At 41.3% G+C, this 18915-nt stretch overlaps 1 protein-coding gene across 1 annotated transcript; it reads right to left on the minus strand.

Moving 5' to 3' along the window:
• Positions 1-605: 605 nt before the first annotated feature.
• mmut (methylmalonyl CoA mutase) lies at positions 606-18915 on the minus strand. Its single transcript, XM_086263815.1, has 13 exons — positions 18797-18915; positions 17309-17742; positions 16851-17218; positions 16605-16762; positions 10317-10488; positions 9900-10148; positions 9594-9705; positions 7789-7904; positions 6170-6285; positions 4727-4858; positions 4467-4614; positions 1865-2032; positions 606-1464 (listed from the first exon to the last, which is right to left on the minus strand). The coding sequence occupies exons 2-13, from the start codon at positions 17703-17705 to the stop codon at positions 1336-1338; spliced, it is 2265 nt and encodes a 754-aa protein (XP_086119941.1). The 5' UTR covers positions 17706-17742; positions 18797-18915; the 3' UTR covers positions 606-1335.

Here is an 18915-nt window from a genome sequence, read left to right on the forward strand (position 1 = left end):
CCTTATTTTTGTTTTAAAGAAAATGAGAGCCACAAATGAGGATATTCAGAACAGTAGCAGTATAATGTCCTCGTAAGTGGATATCAGGCCCATGTAGAGCAAAAGTGAGTATTTTGGTCTAAATAACCCAAAATGTGATGTCCGCATATGTGGACGGCAGGTCCTAGGAGGTTAAGCCAGATTCTGACCCTCCCAGTCAAATGTCAGGGCTGAAATTGAGACTCATCAGTTATGGAAGCATTTTTATGATCTTCATCAATTTTGGTGAGCCCATGCAAACTCTACTCTGCACTGTGCATTTAGAGATGCTCTTCTGCCTTCCTTGGTTGTAACAAGAGTTCATATGAGTTACTTGTTTTTTGTTACCTTCTTATCAGCTAAAGCAGGCCACTTTCCTCCGAGCTCTGACATCATCAAGGCCTTTTCACTCAGCTGCTGCTCACTGGATATTTTTCTCTTTTTCACACCATTTTCTATAAAGTCTACAGATGGTTGTGTGTGGAAATCCCAGTAAATCAGTAGTTCCTAAGATACTCAGACCAGACCATTATGCACCTGCAACTAAATTGTCATCTTTTGTCCTTTCACAACAAGAACATGCTTCAGCTTATACATTTCCAAAGTTCACAGTATTTATTTTGAGTAAAGACCAGTAAACCGAATTCAGAGTCACAATCAGAAAAATACTTTTCTCTAACGGCTTCATAAACTCCGACCACTGTGACGGGGTTTTATCCTCGGAACAAATTTATGATTGATGCAAAGAGTCGAGATCAGAGCGACAGAAGGCCACTTACAGGACTATCATATCCATGAAAATAAGAGGCAGGGATAAAGTTATATAAGAGGATTGATCCATCTCCACCACACTGGCACTAATCACACTCTGCTACGTTATTAAATTACACAGAGACATTTCAAAAAATACATTCAAAGCAGGTTTGTGGTTTTCCCCGTGTTTTATCTTGGATTGTAAAGAAAAAAGGGCAAATTTCTGTCACATCATAATCCTAATTGGAATAACAGTGTATAATAAGTGCTTTCTTTTACACTTTGGAATTTTCTGGAATTTCAGATGTAATATAATCTGGCTGATTAAGAAATCAATACAGATCACACAGGTATGATGCAAAGGGTGAAATCATTAACAAACGTCATTCAAATCCTACTGAGGTTTGTCTGTCGTTGCATTGTTCATTTTGAGTGTTGTTAATGAACACACAAAAAACTAAATGTAACAATTAGTCTTGCTTTTTCTTTTACATCCTCGTGCTACCAGTCAGACTGATCCTGTACAGATGCTTGAACAAGCAGTTCGCTTTTTGCAGTTAGCTTTCACATTGCTTGTCGATTCTTGTCCAGGCTCTTCTCAATGTTGTCAATAACCTCCACTGCAGCCTGTGGGATCCTGGTTCCTGGGCCAAAGATGGCGCATACGCCACTGTGGTACAAGAACTCGTAGTCCTGCATTCAAACAGAGGCGTCACACGGTTTAGATTCACGGTGTTCAGGCAATGTTGGTAAATGTTTTAATCTTTAAAAAGGCGATGCACTCTTAAAAAACGAAATAGTAATTCAACTTTTATTATCTGGAGTGGGATGGATATTGTCAATTAATTACCACAACTTCAATAATCCTTGAAAGGTAAAAGGATTTAAGTGTTCAGCAAATATTAAGCTAATAGGAAAGGGATGGAAAGAAAGACACTTGAGCATTTATAGCTTGTGTTTTTCGTCTATCTGTTTAATTTCAAACCTACAATCTTAGACTTACATTTCAGGCTCTAAAAAAAAGGCGCATTAGGAGATAAAATCCTCTGGAATGCTTTAATTATCCAAAGGAAACCATGCATGGACTGCTTACCTGGGGTGGGATGACACCTCCACAGATGACAAGTATATCTGGCCTGTTGAGTTTTTGGAGTTCCTTGATGAGCTCTGGCACCAGGGTCTTGTGTCCTGCGGCCAGCGTGCTGACCCCGACGCAGTGAACGTCTGCATCAACCGCCTGCTGGGCCACCTCCCGGGGGGTCTGTTTAGGAGAAAGAAAGAAGAGGAAAACACACAAACAACTCAGAGTGAGGTGGGCAGGATTTGAGGAAAATAAACATGAATGCAACAGTAATGCTGCTACTGTATTGTTCTCAAAATGTCATTTTTTTTATGTAGAACTGCCAAAATGCCCAAAGATCACTTAATGTGTCTTTTTGTTTTCATGTGTCACATTTTAATAACAATGAAAGGCTTTTCCATAGAAATGTTATTTTTTAATTTGTTGACTGTGCCTACACAGTCTTTCACAGAGCCCATCATTACTTCTAAAAGACTCACACTCACATTACTAGATTTATTTTTCCATTATACATTTCTCTTAATTTTTTTCCTGACAAAACCCCAGAGAGATTTTTGTCTCCTCCCACCATCTAAGCGGGGATGTCTTGGTTGTTAGGCAACTGTGTAAAGCATTACAACGTGAAGTCACTCCCAGCAGTTTTTAATGAGTGTTTTCTAAATCCTATTTCACAGTCACATCTCTTAGTTTCAATGTTTGATATCGTCTTGATTAATTTTTCCAGTTTTTTCAGAAACAGCGTAACACTTGAATATTAATACTTGAGTTCCCTCTGTCTTTTTTTATGAGCTGGGATAAAAATAACAGCAGTTTAACGCCACGCTTTACTTACCACCACCAGCTGAGCTTAACACCAAGCCCTGTGATCAGTGGTGCGAACTCATGCCAACAAAGTGTGACATAATTAGCTGTAGGGCTCAATTCAAAATGCACACAGACCATGAGATCATCTGGCGAAGCTTAAATAAGCACCTTTAGGTTGTCTGAACTTTTGAACTGTCCAACAAAGATGCGGCGATTGCGTCTGTATGACTTCAGCGGCATGTCATTCATTTTTTAAAAGTTATGACAATCGCCAACAGCATGTCTTCAGCTTATATATGCATCTGAAATTCACTTAAAGCTAATGCGGTATGGAGTCGGGGTTCGTCGCCATTTCTTGATGTAGCTTGTCAGTACTACACATTACAGAGCATTATGTAGAGAGCAAAACCTTTCCGATTACATAGAAATCTGAGGTGTGAGCATCAGTTATTTTTTAACTACTCTTTAACACAAAAGAAGACCTTAAATGCCTCGGACACTTCGAATAACAGAAAAACCGCATGTGGCGGGGTGTGGCCTGGGCGCAGTTGCACCTCTCCTTAGACAACCTGGTGGTCTCGGGCTCCCCACAGAGCCCCATATCGATGCTGAACTTAGTGCAGACACCCAATCGACATAGCCTGCTGCAGCTCAGAGCCCTGAGCCTACAGTTTTTGTATTGTATGTATATTAATAACACTTCTCTTCCACTCGAGTGTGACAGCTGCAGTAAGCACCGACAATAACACGGTACCGGTACCGAAACTCAGGAACTTTTACTCGTGCACCATAGAGAGCATCCTGACGGGAAACATCTCAACCTGGTTCGGGAACAGCACCATGCAGGACAGACGAGCTCTACAGAGGGTTGTGCGGTCAGCTGAGCGCACCATCCGCTCCGAGCTCCCTGACCTGCACTCAATCTACAGCAGGCGGTGCTGGACCAAGGCCAGGAAGATGGTGAAGGACCTCAGCCATCCCAACAACAGACTGTTCTCTCTGTTGAGGTCAGGAAAGCGATTCCGCTCCCTGAAGACCAACACAGAGAGACTGAGGAGGAGCTTCTTCCCGCAGGCGATACGGTCTCTCAATCACACCACCACACAGTACTGACCCACACATATGGTTCTTACACACACACTGGACTTTCTGGACTTTGGTTACACTAATTCGATTAGATGCGTGGTCATCTAATCGAATCACTTCAAGCATATTTGCACTGCACAAGACACAAATGTGGATTGCACAACACTGGACATTATATTCTTCATTTCCATTTAATACTTGGACAGCTGCTGTTATTGTGTGTGTGTGTGTGTGTGTGTGTGTGTGTGTGTGTGTGTGTGTGTGTGTGTGTATATATATTTCTTCATACATTCTTATATAGTTCTATACTGTGTATTGTGTATTTTGTTGTACAGTTATTTTATTTTCAACTTTAATTTATATCTTTTATCTTATTCTTTCCCAGTTAAATTTACCCTTCATTCTAATTTGTTGCTGTGCAGTTATTTCATTTTTAACTTTAATTTTTATATTTTATTTTATTCCTTCCTAGTTAAATTTACCCTTTTTAATTTTCATATTTATTTCCTATCTTATTCATAGCCATTTTTTTTCTTTAGGTCACGAGCAGTTGTGTAAGCATTTCACTGCATATCGTACTGTGTATGACTGTGTATGTGACAAATAAAATTTGAATTTGAATTTTGAAACAAATGAACAAAACGAAACAATTCTGATACATATATTATCAGATTGAGGTCATTACAGGCAGTAAAACATCCTATTTCCTTGGTACAACATTCACCTGAAACAGTGGTCCGATGTCTACATCGAAGCCCAGGTCTGCAAACCCCGTGGCGATAACTTTGGCACCTCTGTCGTGACCATCCTGCCCCATCTTTGCCACCAGCAATCGAGGATTCCTCCCCTCATGGCTCTTGAACTCTGCAACTCTTTGTTTGTTTTTTTTAATGGGGGGGAAGAAGAATTTTACTTGAATCAGCAAATCGAGAGTCTAGCATGTAAATTATAAAGGTCATGAAATAAATTGTTATTATTTTCTACCTGTTGTTGGCCAGAGTGATCTCTTCATGCTCTCCGAACTCAGTGCGGTAAGCCCCGCTCACCATCCTGGTGCTGGCCTTGTGTTCCCCAAACACCTTCTTCATGGCTTCAGTTATCTCACCAACAGAGCATCTGCAGAAAGGAGCAGATTCGAGTGATAAATAATCATTAAGCACTATTTTAAGATACCCACACTCAATACACTAATAGCCTGTTTTTTAATAATAGCATTACAAATTTTATCATTGTATGCTCATTGTGAATTATGGGAGCTCTCGTGTCGTCACTGATCCGCAGAGGGTAATAAAAAAGCAACAGATACGTAATTTTACTGCTAATTTTAAATCAGCTGTTGAAATGTAAATTAGCGAGGCACTTGTGTTTATATGAAAAAACATATTGGAAGGAATTTAAATGTTTTTTTTAGAGATAACCGGATATGAAGCCGTTATAAGCGTTCCCAGTCAGGCTATCCCCCTGCATCCAAGGAAATAAGCTGCAATTAGCACGTGAACTCTTCACATAATATTGCACCCAAGCGTTACACAGTTCATTATTACATTCTCAAGACCAGAGAGTAAGGCTGATAATGTAACAATAACGTTTAATTTCCCATGTGACCAGTTTCTTAACCTAATATCAGAGTAACTAATGACTATTAAATAACCTGCTGCAGATTATCAGAACACACCAGTCAGACTCTGGTATTGTAGAAGCTGTAGCACATGAACAGGCTGCAGGTGTGCTGGTGTGTAGAGATGACATTATATATATATCGATTATATTCTGTGTTTTACGCCTTTTAACCTTCTATTCCTCGTGATTTGGTTTGTCACATAACAGTTTTGGGTATGAAAGGAAATTGAAAACCGGTGCTAAAAGTTACCCAGAAACAAAAACCCCTTGAAGAAAAAGCACAGAGTGGATTACAGTGTAGTGGTAAATACATTCACACAGGATGGGTGCATTTAATAGCAGTTATCTAATAATAATAATGGATTGCATTTTCGGGACCCCTCAAAGCGCTTTCCACTATTCATGCACACACTGGTGGAGGCAGCTACAGTTGTAGCCACAGCTGCCCTGGGGCAGACTGACAGAGGCGAGGCTGCCATATTGCGCCATCGGCCCCTCTGGCCATCACCAGTAGGCGGCAGGTGAAGTGTCTTGCCCAAGGACACAACGACCGAGACTGTCCGAGCTGGGGCTCGAACCGGCAACCTTCCGATTACAAGACGAACACCCAACTCTTGAGCCACGATCGCCCTTCTAGTGCTGGAAAAGGTCACTCTGCTCATTTGAAGGCACTGATTAGGAAACGATTTACACTGATTAACAAAGGAACAACAGACCAGAATAAAACTGCAGCCTGACTGAGGTTTTGAAGCAGCGTTCACGCAGACATAAGACTGATCAAAGGAGTTTTTCTGAGTCAGTTCTGACCTGGCTCTTGATGCCTCCACAGCCAGAGCTAAAAGGTTGCCCTCCCTGGTTCGGGCACACTCCTCAATGGCAGCCAGACACTTCTTGGCTTTCTCAGGGTCACGGCTCTCCCTCACCTAAAGAAAAGGAGGCAATGTGATATAAACATGGCACTTAAATGTTTTAATCCATCATGCTGTTGTATATACTACTTATACAGGTTTGGGTACTTTTGTTTTTATCATTTAAGGAATATTTCAAAACTCAGACTAATGGTGTCAAAGCCTGAACTTGAGATTATTATTCATGCTTTTATTCCTTCCCATTTAGACTACTGTAACGGTCTTTTTACTTGTTTTAACAAATCAGCCTTCTATCGTCTTCAGACTGTGCACAACGCTGCAGAACGTCTCTTAACAGGCACCAAGAGAAGATCTCATATTACTCCAGTTTTAGCCCCCCTTCACTGGTTGCCTGTAAGTTTTAGGTTTCATCTTAAAATTGTAGTTCTAACCTTTAGGGCCCTACATGGTCAAGCTCCCCAATATTTATCTGACCTGCTGAAACCGCATTCATCTTCTCGAGCTTTAAGTTCATTAGACCAGAGACTGCTGGTGGTACTGCGCACTTGTTTTAAAACTCGTGGTGATCGGGCCGATCAGGCAGCGGCATCACGGTTGTGTCTTCCAATGTCTCTGCACTGCACGTTGATTCTTATAAAAAACAGCTGAAGACATTTTTATTTAGAAAAGCATTTGATTAATTTCTTCTTAGGTTGTTTTTATTGTTTTGTTGTTTTACATTGCTGTTTTATTTACTGTTACATTGTTTTATATTTCCATTTCTTGTGTTGTAAAGCACTTTGTGATTTTTATCTGTGAAAAGCGCTATATAAATAAATGTTACTTACTTTTTACTTACTTATTTTTGTGTGCGGAAAATCGTGATGAATTTTTATATTCATCACTTGGTTATGTCAGCAAACTGGGACCATATGTAGAAAAGTACATTTTGCAGACAGCTCAGTGTCTCACAATGTGTAACTATCCTAAATAAAGCTGTAGGGTCTGAACCCAACAAAGTAGTTTATTGTATTCAGTACAAAAGTTTTTGAGACTTCTCCCAAATACCTAAATAAAGTGCAAAATAAGTTTTTAAGCAGTAACTGCATAGAAAAAAAAAAAATCTATTTTCCTTTGAACATTGAGTGTTTATTGAACTTTCTCTCACATAAAAAAAAAATATATATATATATATATATATATATTTGTGTGTGTGTGTGTGTGTTTTGTTTTTTTTTTGTTTTTTTTATGTTATGTGAGAGAAAGTTCAATAAACCCTCAATGTTCAAAGGAAAATAGATTTTTATTTCTAACATTTCATGTTTCAGGCTTTAAAGGGCAAACCTTATAATATAAAGCGTTTTGAATGACCATTGCTGTTTTGGAACTGTGAAATTAAAAAAACCATTAGAAGATTAGAAAGCCTTGATGTTTCCCAAACTCTGCAAACCGTTTTTTCCAGTTTAAAGAAAAAAAAAAAACCCTCCTGTGCCGATTAAAAGGCGCATGTGTCTTTGAAAGGCGTATATTATACCTGTCATACTGCCAATTCATCAAGCTGTTCACTGTACCACTGACCTTTTTCAGTTTTTCAATCTGCTTCTGGCGCACCACAGTGTTATCTATGGCCAGGACCTCCACCGTCTCCTCTTTCTCCAGACGGTACTTGTTCACACCAACAATAACTTCTGAGCCTGAAACATTCAGGAGAATGACAGAGGATAAATGACAGACACAAAGGAAGTAAATGGTAAGTTATTAGGGCGATGATGAGAAGAAATGAAGATCATTATGATCTGGTGAGAAAGGTTATCCTTTTAAATATACAACTTCAAGTACATGTAAACTGCGACACTGCAGCGTTTAATGAAAATATTAGCTCATTTCGAATGTCATGGCAGCAACACATCTCTAAAAAGTTGGGACACGGCCATGTTTACTGCTGCGCAGCATCAGCTCTTCTTTTAACGACAGTCTGTAAACGGAGGAGACGAGCAGCTGGAGAGAACCGTTGTCCTGTTTATGTCTGATGGAGGATTCTAGCTGCTCAACAGTCCTGGGTCTGCTTTCTTGTATTTTTTTAGTTTCATGATATTTCAAATGTTTTCAACTGATGAATTTAGCACGAAGTCACACATTTGTGAAAGACAGTGTATGCCGTTTGGCATCATCTTGCTGAAATATGAAAGGCCTTCCCTGAAAAAGAAATACATCTGGATGCAGCTCTAAAACCTGTTTTATACCTTTCAGCACTCACAGCGTCTTTTCAGATCTTCAAGTTGCCAATAAATAGTCCCTCTCCTTTTTATTACAGAGGACACAGCCTCAGTGTTTTCCAAAAAGAAGTTCAAACGTCAGTTCATTCAATCACACACCAGTTTTCCACTTTCCCTCACTGTGGCTCAGAATATTCAGAGACAGTGTATCTGTGAAGGTTCTCAGTCATCCAGGTCATCGTAGTCAAAGGAGCTTGCAAAGAAAAGCGTCTGGACTTCTTTAAGTTGCTTGAAGACGTTTCACCTCTCATCCGAGAAGCTTCTTCAGTTCTAAGGTCAGATGGTGGCTAGGTTTAAATCTGGGACTCCCCACCATTTGACCTTAGAACTGAAGAAGCTTCTCGGATGAGAGGTGAAACGTCTTCAAGCAACTTAACCCTGGAGAAACCATGGGGTCAGATCCGACCCCATGGTTTCTCCAGGGTTAAAGAAGTCCAGACGCTTTTCTTTGCAAGCTCCTTTGACTTCAGAGACAGTGATTTCTGCAAGTGCTGCACTGATTTCCGAGTGACTGAATCGTGTCTGTTTTGTGTCACAGGCACACAGACTTGATTTTCATCCTGTCCCTATCGCACAGATATTTCTCCAGATTCTCAGAATCATTTGATGATATTACGTTCTGCAGATCATGTAATTATTCTAAAAATATCTAATCAGTTTTGGGAGATTGATGAACATCTGCCTGTCTAAGATGCTCTTTTTATACCCGATCATGTTAGTGGCATGTTGCCAGTTAACCTAGATAGTTACAAAATGACACTTTTCCAGCCTTTCGTTGCCACCGTCCCAACTTTTTTTCACACATGTTTTAAAATGAGCTAATACTCTTTATAAAACATAAACTCAGTTGAAACATTTGATGTTTTCTATGTTCTATTGTGAATAAAATATGGGTTTTAGAGATTTGCTAACCACTTCTTTCTGTATTCACATTGAAACAACATCCCTTTTTTTCTCTTTGAATTGAGATGTAAATTCTCCGTTTCACTGCAGCACAGGCAGAGGGCAGGTTAAATGTTAGGACTGCTTTAAGTAATTAAAGTCAGGAGGGAGGTTAAAGAAAGAGAGGCTTTAAGGCCTTATAAAGAAGTCACCTTTATGCAGTACCTGAGTCAATGCGGGCCTGTCTACGAGCAGCACATTCCTCAATACGGAGCTTTGGAATTCCCTCGGCTACCGCTTTGGCCATGCCTCCCATCTCTTCGATGTCTTTAATAAACTATAAAAAGCAAAAGACCGGCTATAAAAGAATCTCTTTATGATTATGGGTTGCTGTTCTAAAGCTACAGCAAGAGCACTTGGAGCAAAGGAGAAATAAAGCCTGCACAATACAAGATTCAGGTCAAAAATGGTTAATGGTTAATCAATAATGAATTCACCGCTCTGGTTACTGCCTTTGGCCCTGCGACCAACCTTCAAAGCAGTGTTATAGACATCATCTGTGAGAGCCTCCATCATGTGCGAGCCTCCCCAAGGATCTGCAACTTTGGGGATGCCCGACTCCTCCTGGATGATGATCTGAGTGTTCCTGGCGATGCGAGCGCTTTTCACGGTGGGCAAGCCCAGAGCTTCATCGAAAGAGTTGGTGTGCAGCGACTGGGTCCCCCCAAACACAGCGGCCATGGCTTCAATCACCGTGCGGATCACATTGTTGTATGGATCCTGAGAGCGGTCACATGGCACATTAATACTGATTAATTCATTTACAATTTTCATTTTTACATTTCTGTCTTTATTTGCAGATTTCGAAATCTAACAATTCAGGATCTCAAAGTTGGCCAATTATCTCCTCGTACTGTGAGAGCATTCAATAAAACAATTCATACTTACTTGTTCAGTGAGAGACCAGCCTGAGGTCTGGCAGTGTGTGCGCAGGAGGAGAGACTTGGCATTCTTGGGCTGGAAATTGTCTTTAATGAGCGTAGCCCATAACCTCCTGGCTGCCCTCAGCTTGGCAATTTCCATGTAGAAATTCATCCCGATGCCCCAGAAGAACGACAGCCTGAAAAGAAAAACACAAAAATGTCAAAAGAGAGGTTTGTTAAAAATTACAAGTGACACACCAGCGTAGAATTTAGTGTTTTCTATACAGAAAAAGAGCTTGGCCTTGGTGCTTTATTATGGATTATATAAATGTCACTAAGCAGCCATATAATAACTGTCACATACACCACTGGTATGTGGTACAAGTTAGCTAAAAATCAGATCAATCAGATCGTTGTTTGGGATATAACCTTTCTTCCCTTCCTGTTATTTGCTATCCTTAACCAGCACTTTCCAAATCAAGAGGGTACATCATCCAAAATCAACTGCAGACCGCGCCAAATAATAACGATCTGAATAATTACAATTTTATATCCAACCTAATTCAACTGCCTGATCTGTCTCAGTCTGACATTTATGAAAAGCACAGCCCCGGCAATAAATTGGCGAAGCTACTATTTCAATTGATTTTGGCACACTGCAAATATCCTGGCATCAGTGTGCATGTCAGCTGCTAAGCAGCAATTACAGGAAAGACATGGAAAGGTTTTTCATCACATATTTGGGTCATTCATTGCAAGTTCATCAAATGCCTCCAACCCCAGATTTGTGTCAAAAAATGGGAAAGATAGGCTTCTTAATAGGAATTAGGTTCCCTACAGTGATTAGTCTTCTCAAGAAATAAAATACAGTTCAGAGCAAAACTCTTTTTATATATATAAACTTTTCCGTTTTGTGGTGAGCTTTTCTTTGGCTGTCACTTCTTCACCCTGACCTGTCTTATTTGCCTCAGCAGAACTAAAATATATATCCTGCTGCTTTTACACACGCACACACACACACACACACACATAACGGTCAGCGATTCTCTGCGCGATCAACCTCTCATATGATGACGATGTCAGAGGAATTGGTGCACAAATTATCATCACTCACCAATCAGTACTGTCGCTCTCTATACACAGTTCGCTCGATTGCAAAGTGAAAGCAAAAAACAAGCGCAAATTCAAACGCGATTTCAATATGTCACATATTGACAGTGGCTCACCGATGCCAATGACATAATTACCCAGCTACATTTCTGAAAGAATGCAAAAGCATTGACATATATTTTTCCTTCCTACAATAGCCCAACGGGCAGGGCAGAGATAGATTTTGGTAGCCCGACTGGAAAAATCGCTAGCCCCGGGACGTCGGGCTAGCGATTTTGCAAACCCTGTATCTGATTGAGGAATCACTCATCTTTGGAAAAGAGAGTTTATTACAGAGAAATGGCTCTTTCCAAAATAAAAGCTATACTATACGCTTCTTCTGGGCTATATTCTCAGCAGCATATTGTAGCGGGTCAGGGCTGTTCGGGGTTCTGTTTGTACAGTTATGTTTTGTTTATGTTGCCATAGTGACTAGTGACGCCCTCTCGCTGCGACGATGTGTCCTTCCGGGGTCAGAGGGCGCCCTGTGTGGAGGGCGCTAGCCCCGGGACGTCGGGCTAGCGATTTTGCAAGCCCTGTGTTACAGGCATGCCCCTTTAAGGATGAAGCCTGATGGGAAATGTATTCGGGATGTGTGTAGCGGGACTGCCTGGTGTGTGTGAAGAGAGAGAGCGGAGAAGGGGAAAAAGTAACGGTTAGCTACAGAAGAGACGAAAAGAAAATAAATAAAAGGAATATAATAACTCCCTCGACAGCCAGAGTTGTGTCGGCGATGCTCGCTGTGAGTAAACTGTTTCAGCCCACTGTACGCGGTGTTCGTGCCTTAGAGAAGAAATAAAGTTCGGTGAAGCAGTTTCCTACGCCTCCTTCGATCTTTTTGCTAGCGGAGTTGACCTGTATAGTAAGCTGTTTCCGGCTACGAGTCAGTTACGGAACCTTCAAGTAACTGCCAGAGGTTTCCTTACTACGGTTCGGGGCCGCGGATCTGGCGCGGTAACACCTGTATCTGATTGAGGAATCACTCATCTTACGAAAAGAGAGTTTATTACAGAGAAATGGCTCTTTCCAAAATAAAAGCTATACTATACGCTTCTTCTGGGCTATATTCTCGGCAGCATATTGTAGCGGGTCAGGGCTGTTCGGGGTTCTGTTTGTACAGTTATGTTGCCATAGTGACGGGTGACGCCCTCTCGCTGCGACGGTGTGTCCTTCCGGGTCAGAGGGCGCCCTGTGTGTTGTTGTTGTTGCTGTGCTGTTGCCGCGCTGAGCAGTTAGCTAGCGGCAGTGTTCTTCTGCAGATGTCAATAAACGGCTGTGCTCCCTGGCTAGCTCACGGGAAGCAAGACCAAACGACACCTCCGTCTCCTCGTTGTCTGAGCTCGCCACATTGGTGTCAGAAGTGGGATGATGGTGGCACCCCATGTTCTGACCCTTGTAACTTTTCCCCCGCCGGTCGTGACCGGCCGGTGCGCCAAAAGAAGGCACCTGGACATTTGCAGGACTTTGTGTGGGGCAATGGGGTCGTCGGGGACGACTGACCCCTTAAGTGGGGGCTATGTAGCGGGTCAGGGCTGTTCGGGGTTCTGTTTGTACAGTTATGTTTTGTTTATGTTGCCATAGTGACGGGTGACGCCCTCTCGCTGCGACGGTGTGTCCTTCCGGGGTCAGAGGGCGCTCTGTGTGTTGCTGTGCGGTTGCCACGCTGAGCAGTTAGCTAGCGGCAGTGTTCTTCTGCAGATGTCAATAAACGGCTGTGCTCCCTGGCTAGCTCACGGGAAGCAAGACCAAACGACACCTCCTCCTTGTCTGAGCTCGCCACAATATTAAACATATCAGGTCCCCATAAGGAGAATCATGTGCTAACGGCTGTCTAAATGACTCGGGTAAAGTTTGTAGCATGCATGCTTGTTGTTTTTGTCTGCTTCCACTTGTCTTTGCACTAGGATGATGTCGGCATAAATGTGCAGTCATATTCGTTGTGTTCCCACTAGTGCTGTCAGCGTTAATCTCGTTGAAATGACGTTAAGGAGCTACCCCTGCATGGGGCTAGACGGCCAACATGTTAATGAGCTAACTGCGCTAACACACTAGTTCCCACCCATGTAATTGAGCATTGCATGGCACATCCAACATACTGTTTTACTTTAGTCCATGACACGCTTACCTTCAGGGTCATACGTCACATGAAAACCAAAATAATTCCAAACGCCAGATCTGAATGAGGGTGGGGGAGGTTCAATTTGCCATGTTGCAAGGAGAGCTTAACTTCAGTCTCGCTAGCTTGCCCTGCGCTCTTCCTTCTGATGATGCTGTCTGTGTTGAGCGCTCAGTGGATCGGCGCTCGACAGTGCAGCCTAGGCGGAGTAGTCGAACGCAGATTCACTGAGCGCTCAACACAGACAGCATCGTCAGAAGGAAAGTTGATAAAATAAATTACAAATTTTGTATTGTTCATACATATGCGTACCGAACCGAAAGCACTGTATCGAACGGTTCAATATCGATACGAGTATCGTTGCACCCCTATTGAGAACAGAAAAAAACACCTCTGCACACGTGTGAACATATGTGGGTTAAGTAAGAAAGTAGCCGCTTCTGTCTAATTTAACTATTTTTTTAAAATAAATTATTATTATTAACAAACAGGAAAATTGTAAGTAAACACATTTTCTTTTGGCAATTTACCAATCGAGTAAAAAAAAAATTTAAGTTGCGTGGACAACAACGTGCCCAATAACAGCTTATGTCTTAACTTAATGTGATTAACTTGAGCACAGCCTTTTTGCTAAAATAAATGTACAAGTTTCATTTAACTTACCTCTACATGCTTGCGCAGGTTTGATGTGGAATTTCTAAAAGCTGCTAACTCTGTCTCTCTGGGCAAACACAGCTTACACTGCATAATAAAGCTGTTGCCTTTCTTGCACTTGAAGCCGAAATGGTCCCTTAAATATAGCCAGGGGTTCAGATCGGTTTCTTCGAGTTCAGAGTCAGCAGAATTCGACGGGGTTTCTTTTTTCGCTGGATCCGTACCACCAATGTCAGACTCCATCTTTATCGTGACCCAATGCCAATTTGTTCTACTACCCATCATTCCCTGCAGTATTTCCGAAGCACAATGTTGGAGGTTTTTTTTGTTTGTTCTTTTAATTTACTCAGTAACAGGTGTGATTGAAAATGTAGCGAAGTACAATACTTTTTAAAAAATATACTTACCGTAATTCTCGGACTATAAGCCGCTACTTTTTGCACAAGCTTTGAACCCTGCGGCTTTTAGTCAGGTGCGGCTTTTCTATGGATTGTCCATGAGCGGATTTGTTTTGTTTGTTCCGCTGTTGTACGGCACTACTTGCCTGGCGGAAGGATCGGGGTTCAAGAGTGGTATGTTGGTCACATGTCCATCCGCCAGGCAACGTAACGCCGTACGAAGTAGCGCGAAAAACAAACTTCAAAGTAGCGCTACGCGTTCAGCTGGATGATGAGCGGCGATAAACTTGCGAAAAGCAAGTTATGCCCAACTCCACCGGTGGATTCTGACAGCGTGGAAAAGTGTGAAAACATCCACGATCACCAACGGATTTCGAAGGGCTGGACTGCTGCATGATGGAGAGGAGGACACCGCCACGGCCTTTCTGAGGGTGTTCGACTCTGACACTGACAACGAGGATTTGTTTGGTTTTGAAAGTGACAACGAAGGAGAGAAGCGGAGAGTGGATGACGAAGCCATCATGAGCCTGTTCGTTTCCGACACTGGAGAAGAGGACTTTGGTGGTTTTAGTGCGCAGGAAGATGGTGGTGAGTGACTGATTTTTCTTCTTGTTAAAGCCGTGTCACTGCACCTGAGCCTAAAAGGTAGTCCGAATCTATTTTTCTGGTGTGCTGTAGGTTATTGTTATGTACTACATTTGTTACTCATTTATGAAGCACAGTACATGTGCAAATATGTACCCATAACTTGTTTTTCAAAATATTAATAAAAGTGATGTCTCCAAACAGCCATCTCTTTCCTGACAATTCGCTTTGTTCTTTTTTTGACAATTCTCTTACATATGATAAGTCAACATTGAAACACCTGCGGCTTTTAGTCAGGTGCGGCTAATGTATGTACAAAACAGGATTTTCCCCTGATTTTAGCTTGTGCGGCTAATATTCAGGTGCGCTCTGTAGTCCGGGAAATACGGTAAGTAAAAGTAAAATTACCGACTTGAAAAATGACTTTAAAAAGTACAAATACACAAAAAACTACTCAATTACAGTAACGCAAGTAAATGTAATTCGTTACTTTCCACCTTTGCTAAATGGACACATTTAGACAAGCTAATATATTGGTTCGATCCTGGGTTTAATTTGCTGGAGCAGCAATTGACTGGTAACCTGCACCAGTAGTAGATGGATTCCTCTCAGTGGAATTATTTAGTTTAAATATTTTAAGCCTTTTCTAAACATGTCTTGTAACCTAACAAACTTATCTGGAGGCTCACTGGAGCTGTTTCAATACTGGCATAATGACACCACAACCTTAAATATAAAGACCACCAGACTCCAGATGTGAAATGTTTAAACAGCTTTTACAAAAAATAAGGTTCCAATCATTGGCACCCCTGTGACTGAATCTATATATTTGAAAATGTATTAAATATAGAGGAATACCTACCTTTTATTTACTTTTTATCTCATTTAATTTACAAAAATAACTTTGTAGCACCTCTGTTAATATTGTCAAATGAATGTGATGTAGTTATTTTTTAGCATGACTGAACTCATATTAGCAAAAAAAACGTGTAATTTGTGCAATTCCAAGAAAAACTTGATTTGTTTTTTTCCCTTCTTTTTGTGGTAAATTGCGGCGGAAATGATGAGCATGCAATACCTGCATGTTTGTTTTCGATAATAGTTAAAGATTTATGGTTAATTGGCTTTACTTTTATGATGATTCACAGTAATTTAATGGTTTGATATAAAAACATTTGTTTACTGGTTAAATCTGCATCATCACTGTCATTGTGCATTAATATTAATGTAAGTTTTGACATTTACTGAGCGTCTTATTCATTCACCAACATCACAACTGTCATTTGTTGATATTGTGACCATCACTGGCAGCAATCCTGAAGGCATTTGTGACGTGTTATATCATAGATTTCTCAGAAATATAAACTATTATTAAATAACATTATTATTAAAACACTTTGTCAACTTTTACCTTGGAGCAAATTCATCTATGGTTAACCCTGCTTTCAGTCCAGTGCGGCAGTACTCCAGGCCATTAGCAATGGTGTAGGCTACTTCCAAGATGGCATCGGCACCGGCCTCCTGAAGATGGTAGCCACTGATGGATATGGAGTTGAACTTAGGCATGTGCTGTGAACATGACCGTGGTAGTAAATCAGTTACACTGTGTTCAACAGCACCGGAAAAAAGGTTTCATTAAACCTGTGCTATTACATACCTTAGAGGTATATGCAAAGATGTCTGCAATGGCGTGCATGGAAGGTTCCGGGGGGAAAATATAGGTGTTGCGCACCATAAATTCCTTCAAAATATCATTTTGAATCGTGCCAGTTAGTTTCTCTTTTGGAACGCCCTGCTCCTCTCCGGTGACAATAAACATTGCCAACACAGGGATAACTGCTCCATTCATAGTCATTGAAACAGACATCTTCTCCAATGGGATTCCATCAAAGAGCAACTTCATGTCCTCAACTGTATCTATAGCCACTCCAGCCATGCCCACATCTCCGTGGACCCTGGGGTTGTCCGAGTCATAACCACGGTGTGTTGGGAGGTCAAAGGCCACAGAAAGACCCTGCTGACCAGCTGAAACGAGAGGGTCAAAGAGTAGCGTAATAATTATTTCAATGCAAGCTTGGCAGAAATGTGAAAAACGTAGACCACAACAAAACCTACCCTTTATGTTGTCTTTATAGAACTTATTGCTCTCCTCAACAGTGCTGAATCCAGCATACTGCCTGATAGTCCAAGGTCTGTATGTGTACATGGTGGGATAGGGCCCTCTAGTGTAAGGAAACACTCCTGGCAGTTCATCAGCAACATCTTTTGAGTCTGTTTTGGTGTACACGGGCTTGATGTTAATCCCCTCAGGAGTGTGCCAGATCAGATCTTCTGGATTCTTCCCCTTCAGCTGTTTCTTAGCCAGACTGGCCCATTCAGAATGCAGCTCAGCACGGTCCTGACAGGGTACTGAAGTATGGATCAGAGAGCAGTGTGTGAGGGATGAGGAGACTGAAGTTCTAACCAGGTGCCGGGCAGCCATCGCTGCACATGCCCTCTGTGCGGTCAGCATGCTTACTGTTGGCTTAATCACTCACACATGGAAAAACCTGGAGGCAGAAGAGAAAAAGCTGCTCAAATCAGCAGTTGTAGTAAGTTGGAACAATCTGGCAATTTCCAGTTAATGACTAATTAAATCTGTTTGACAGTTTAATACAAAACACAGCAGCAAGTGTCACTTGATAAACTAGAAATGTAAAGCTTACATGCAATGTTCTCATTTACTTTGGAAGATATTTTGCATGCATTGCTAGAGTTGCCTGTTTCATATCCTAAAGTGTTTTTGAAAGCAAATTAAATGATAATAAATCCATGTACTCAAACTTTATAGCAGATTGTAAGTGCAGGTTAGGTAGTCTGCAGTGATGTGGTTAAGTTTACAGAGATGGGCCGTGTTGGACGGTTGCAGGGCAGACCGAGGTATTGTGGTCACGGCTAGGTTTGGTCCTGGGTACCAGCAGAGACATTTACAAGACAGAGATATGGCACTCAGTTCTAAAATGTAATTTATAAGATCATTTATATTTTAGATTGAAAGTTATTGGTAGAAGCATACCTACCAGAGGAGAAGCTTTTAAAATCTTATGTGTGCAAAGTTTGCAAACTTTTATGCAGATTGAATCAGATTTGACTGAATATTCTGCACATCAAATTTTTATGGTTTGTTGACCTTTAAAATGCATTTCAATGTGACTAAATCAAGTTAAGTAACAGGCGGTGGACACCTGCTCTTTCGTGGCGTATTTTAACTTGCAGATGATAAATTAAAAGAGAAGATGCTAACTAGTTATTAGCATAGTGGTAAAGAAACAAACTGAATAAATACATGACTACATCACACTTTATCAAATTACAAAACCACGCGCTGTTTATGTCGCTGTGGTGGAATAAAACTACAGACTTATATGAGAGCAATATGCAAAAAAAACAAAAGACTAGACACGTTGCTAAGCTAAGTCAGCTAGCCGTAAAACGCTACCGAGCTGCACTCGTTTGCAATGGCGTAAACGTAAAAGCAAAACAGTGGTATACAACATGAGGCATATTGGTGCCTCGCGTGTTTAACAGTGAGTATTTTCAGAGATATTACAACAGAATTCTGACCTTGTCGTTTGTTTTCTTGTTCAGACTGATGACAGGCGTGTGTGCCTGTAGCCAATGGAGTTTGACAACAGAGACAGTCAGCCAATCGGTTGCGAGAATCAACTACAGTACCCTTTGAC

The sequence above is a fragment of the Aulonocara sp. 'chitande type north' Nkhata Bay genome, linkage group LG15 (assembly GCF_057382095.1).
Source record: "Aulonocara sp. 'chitande type north' Nkhata Bay isolate Kocher_YH1m ecotype deep benthic linkage group LG15, A_spYH_male_GT1.1, whole genome shotgun sequence".
Lineage (NCBI taxonomy): Eukaryota > Metazoa > Chordata > Actinopteri > Cichliformes > Cichlidae > Aulonocara > Aulonocara sp. 'chitande type north' Nkhata Bay.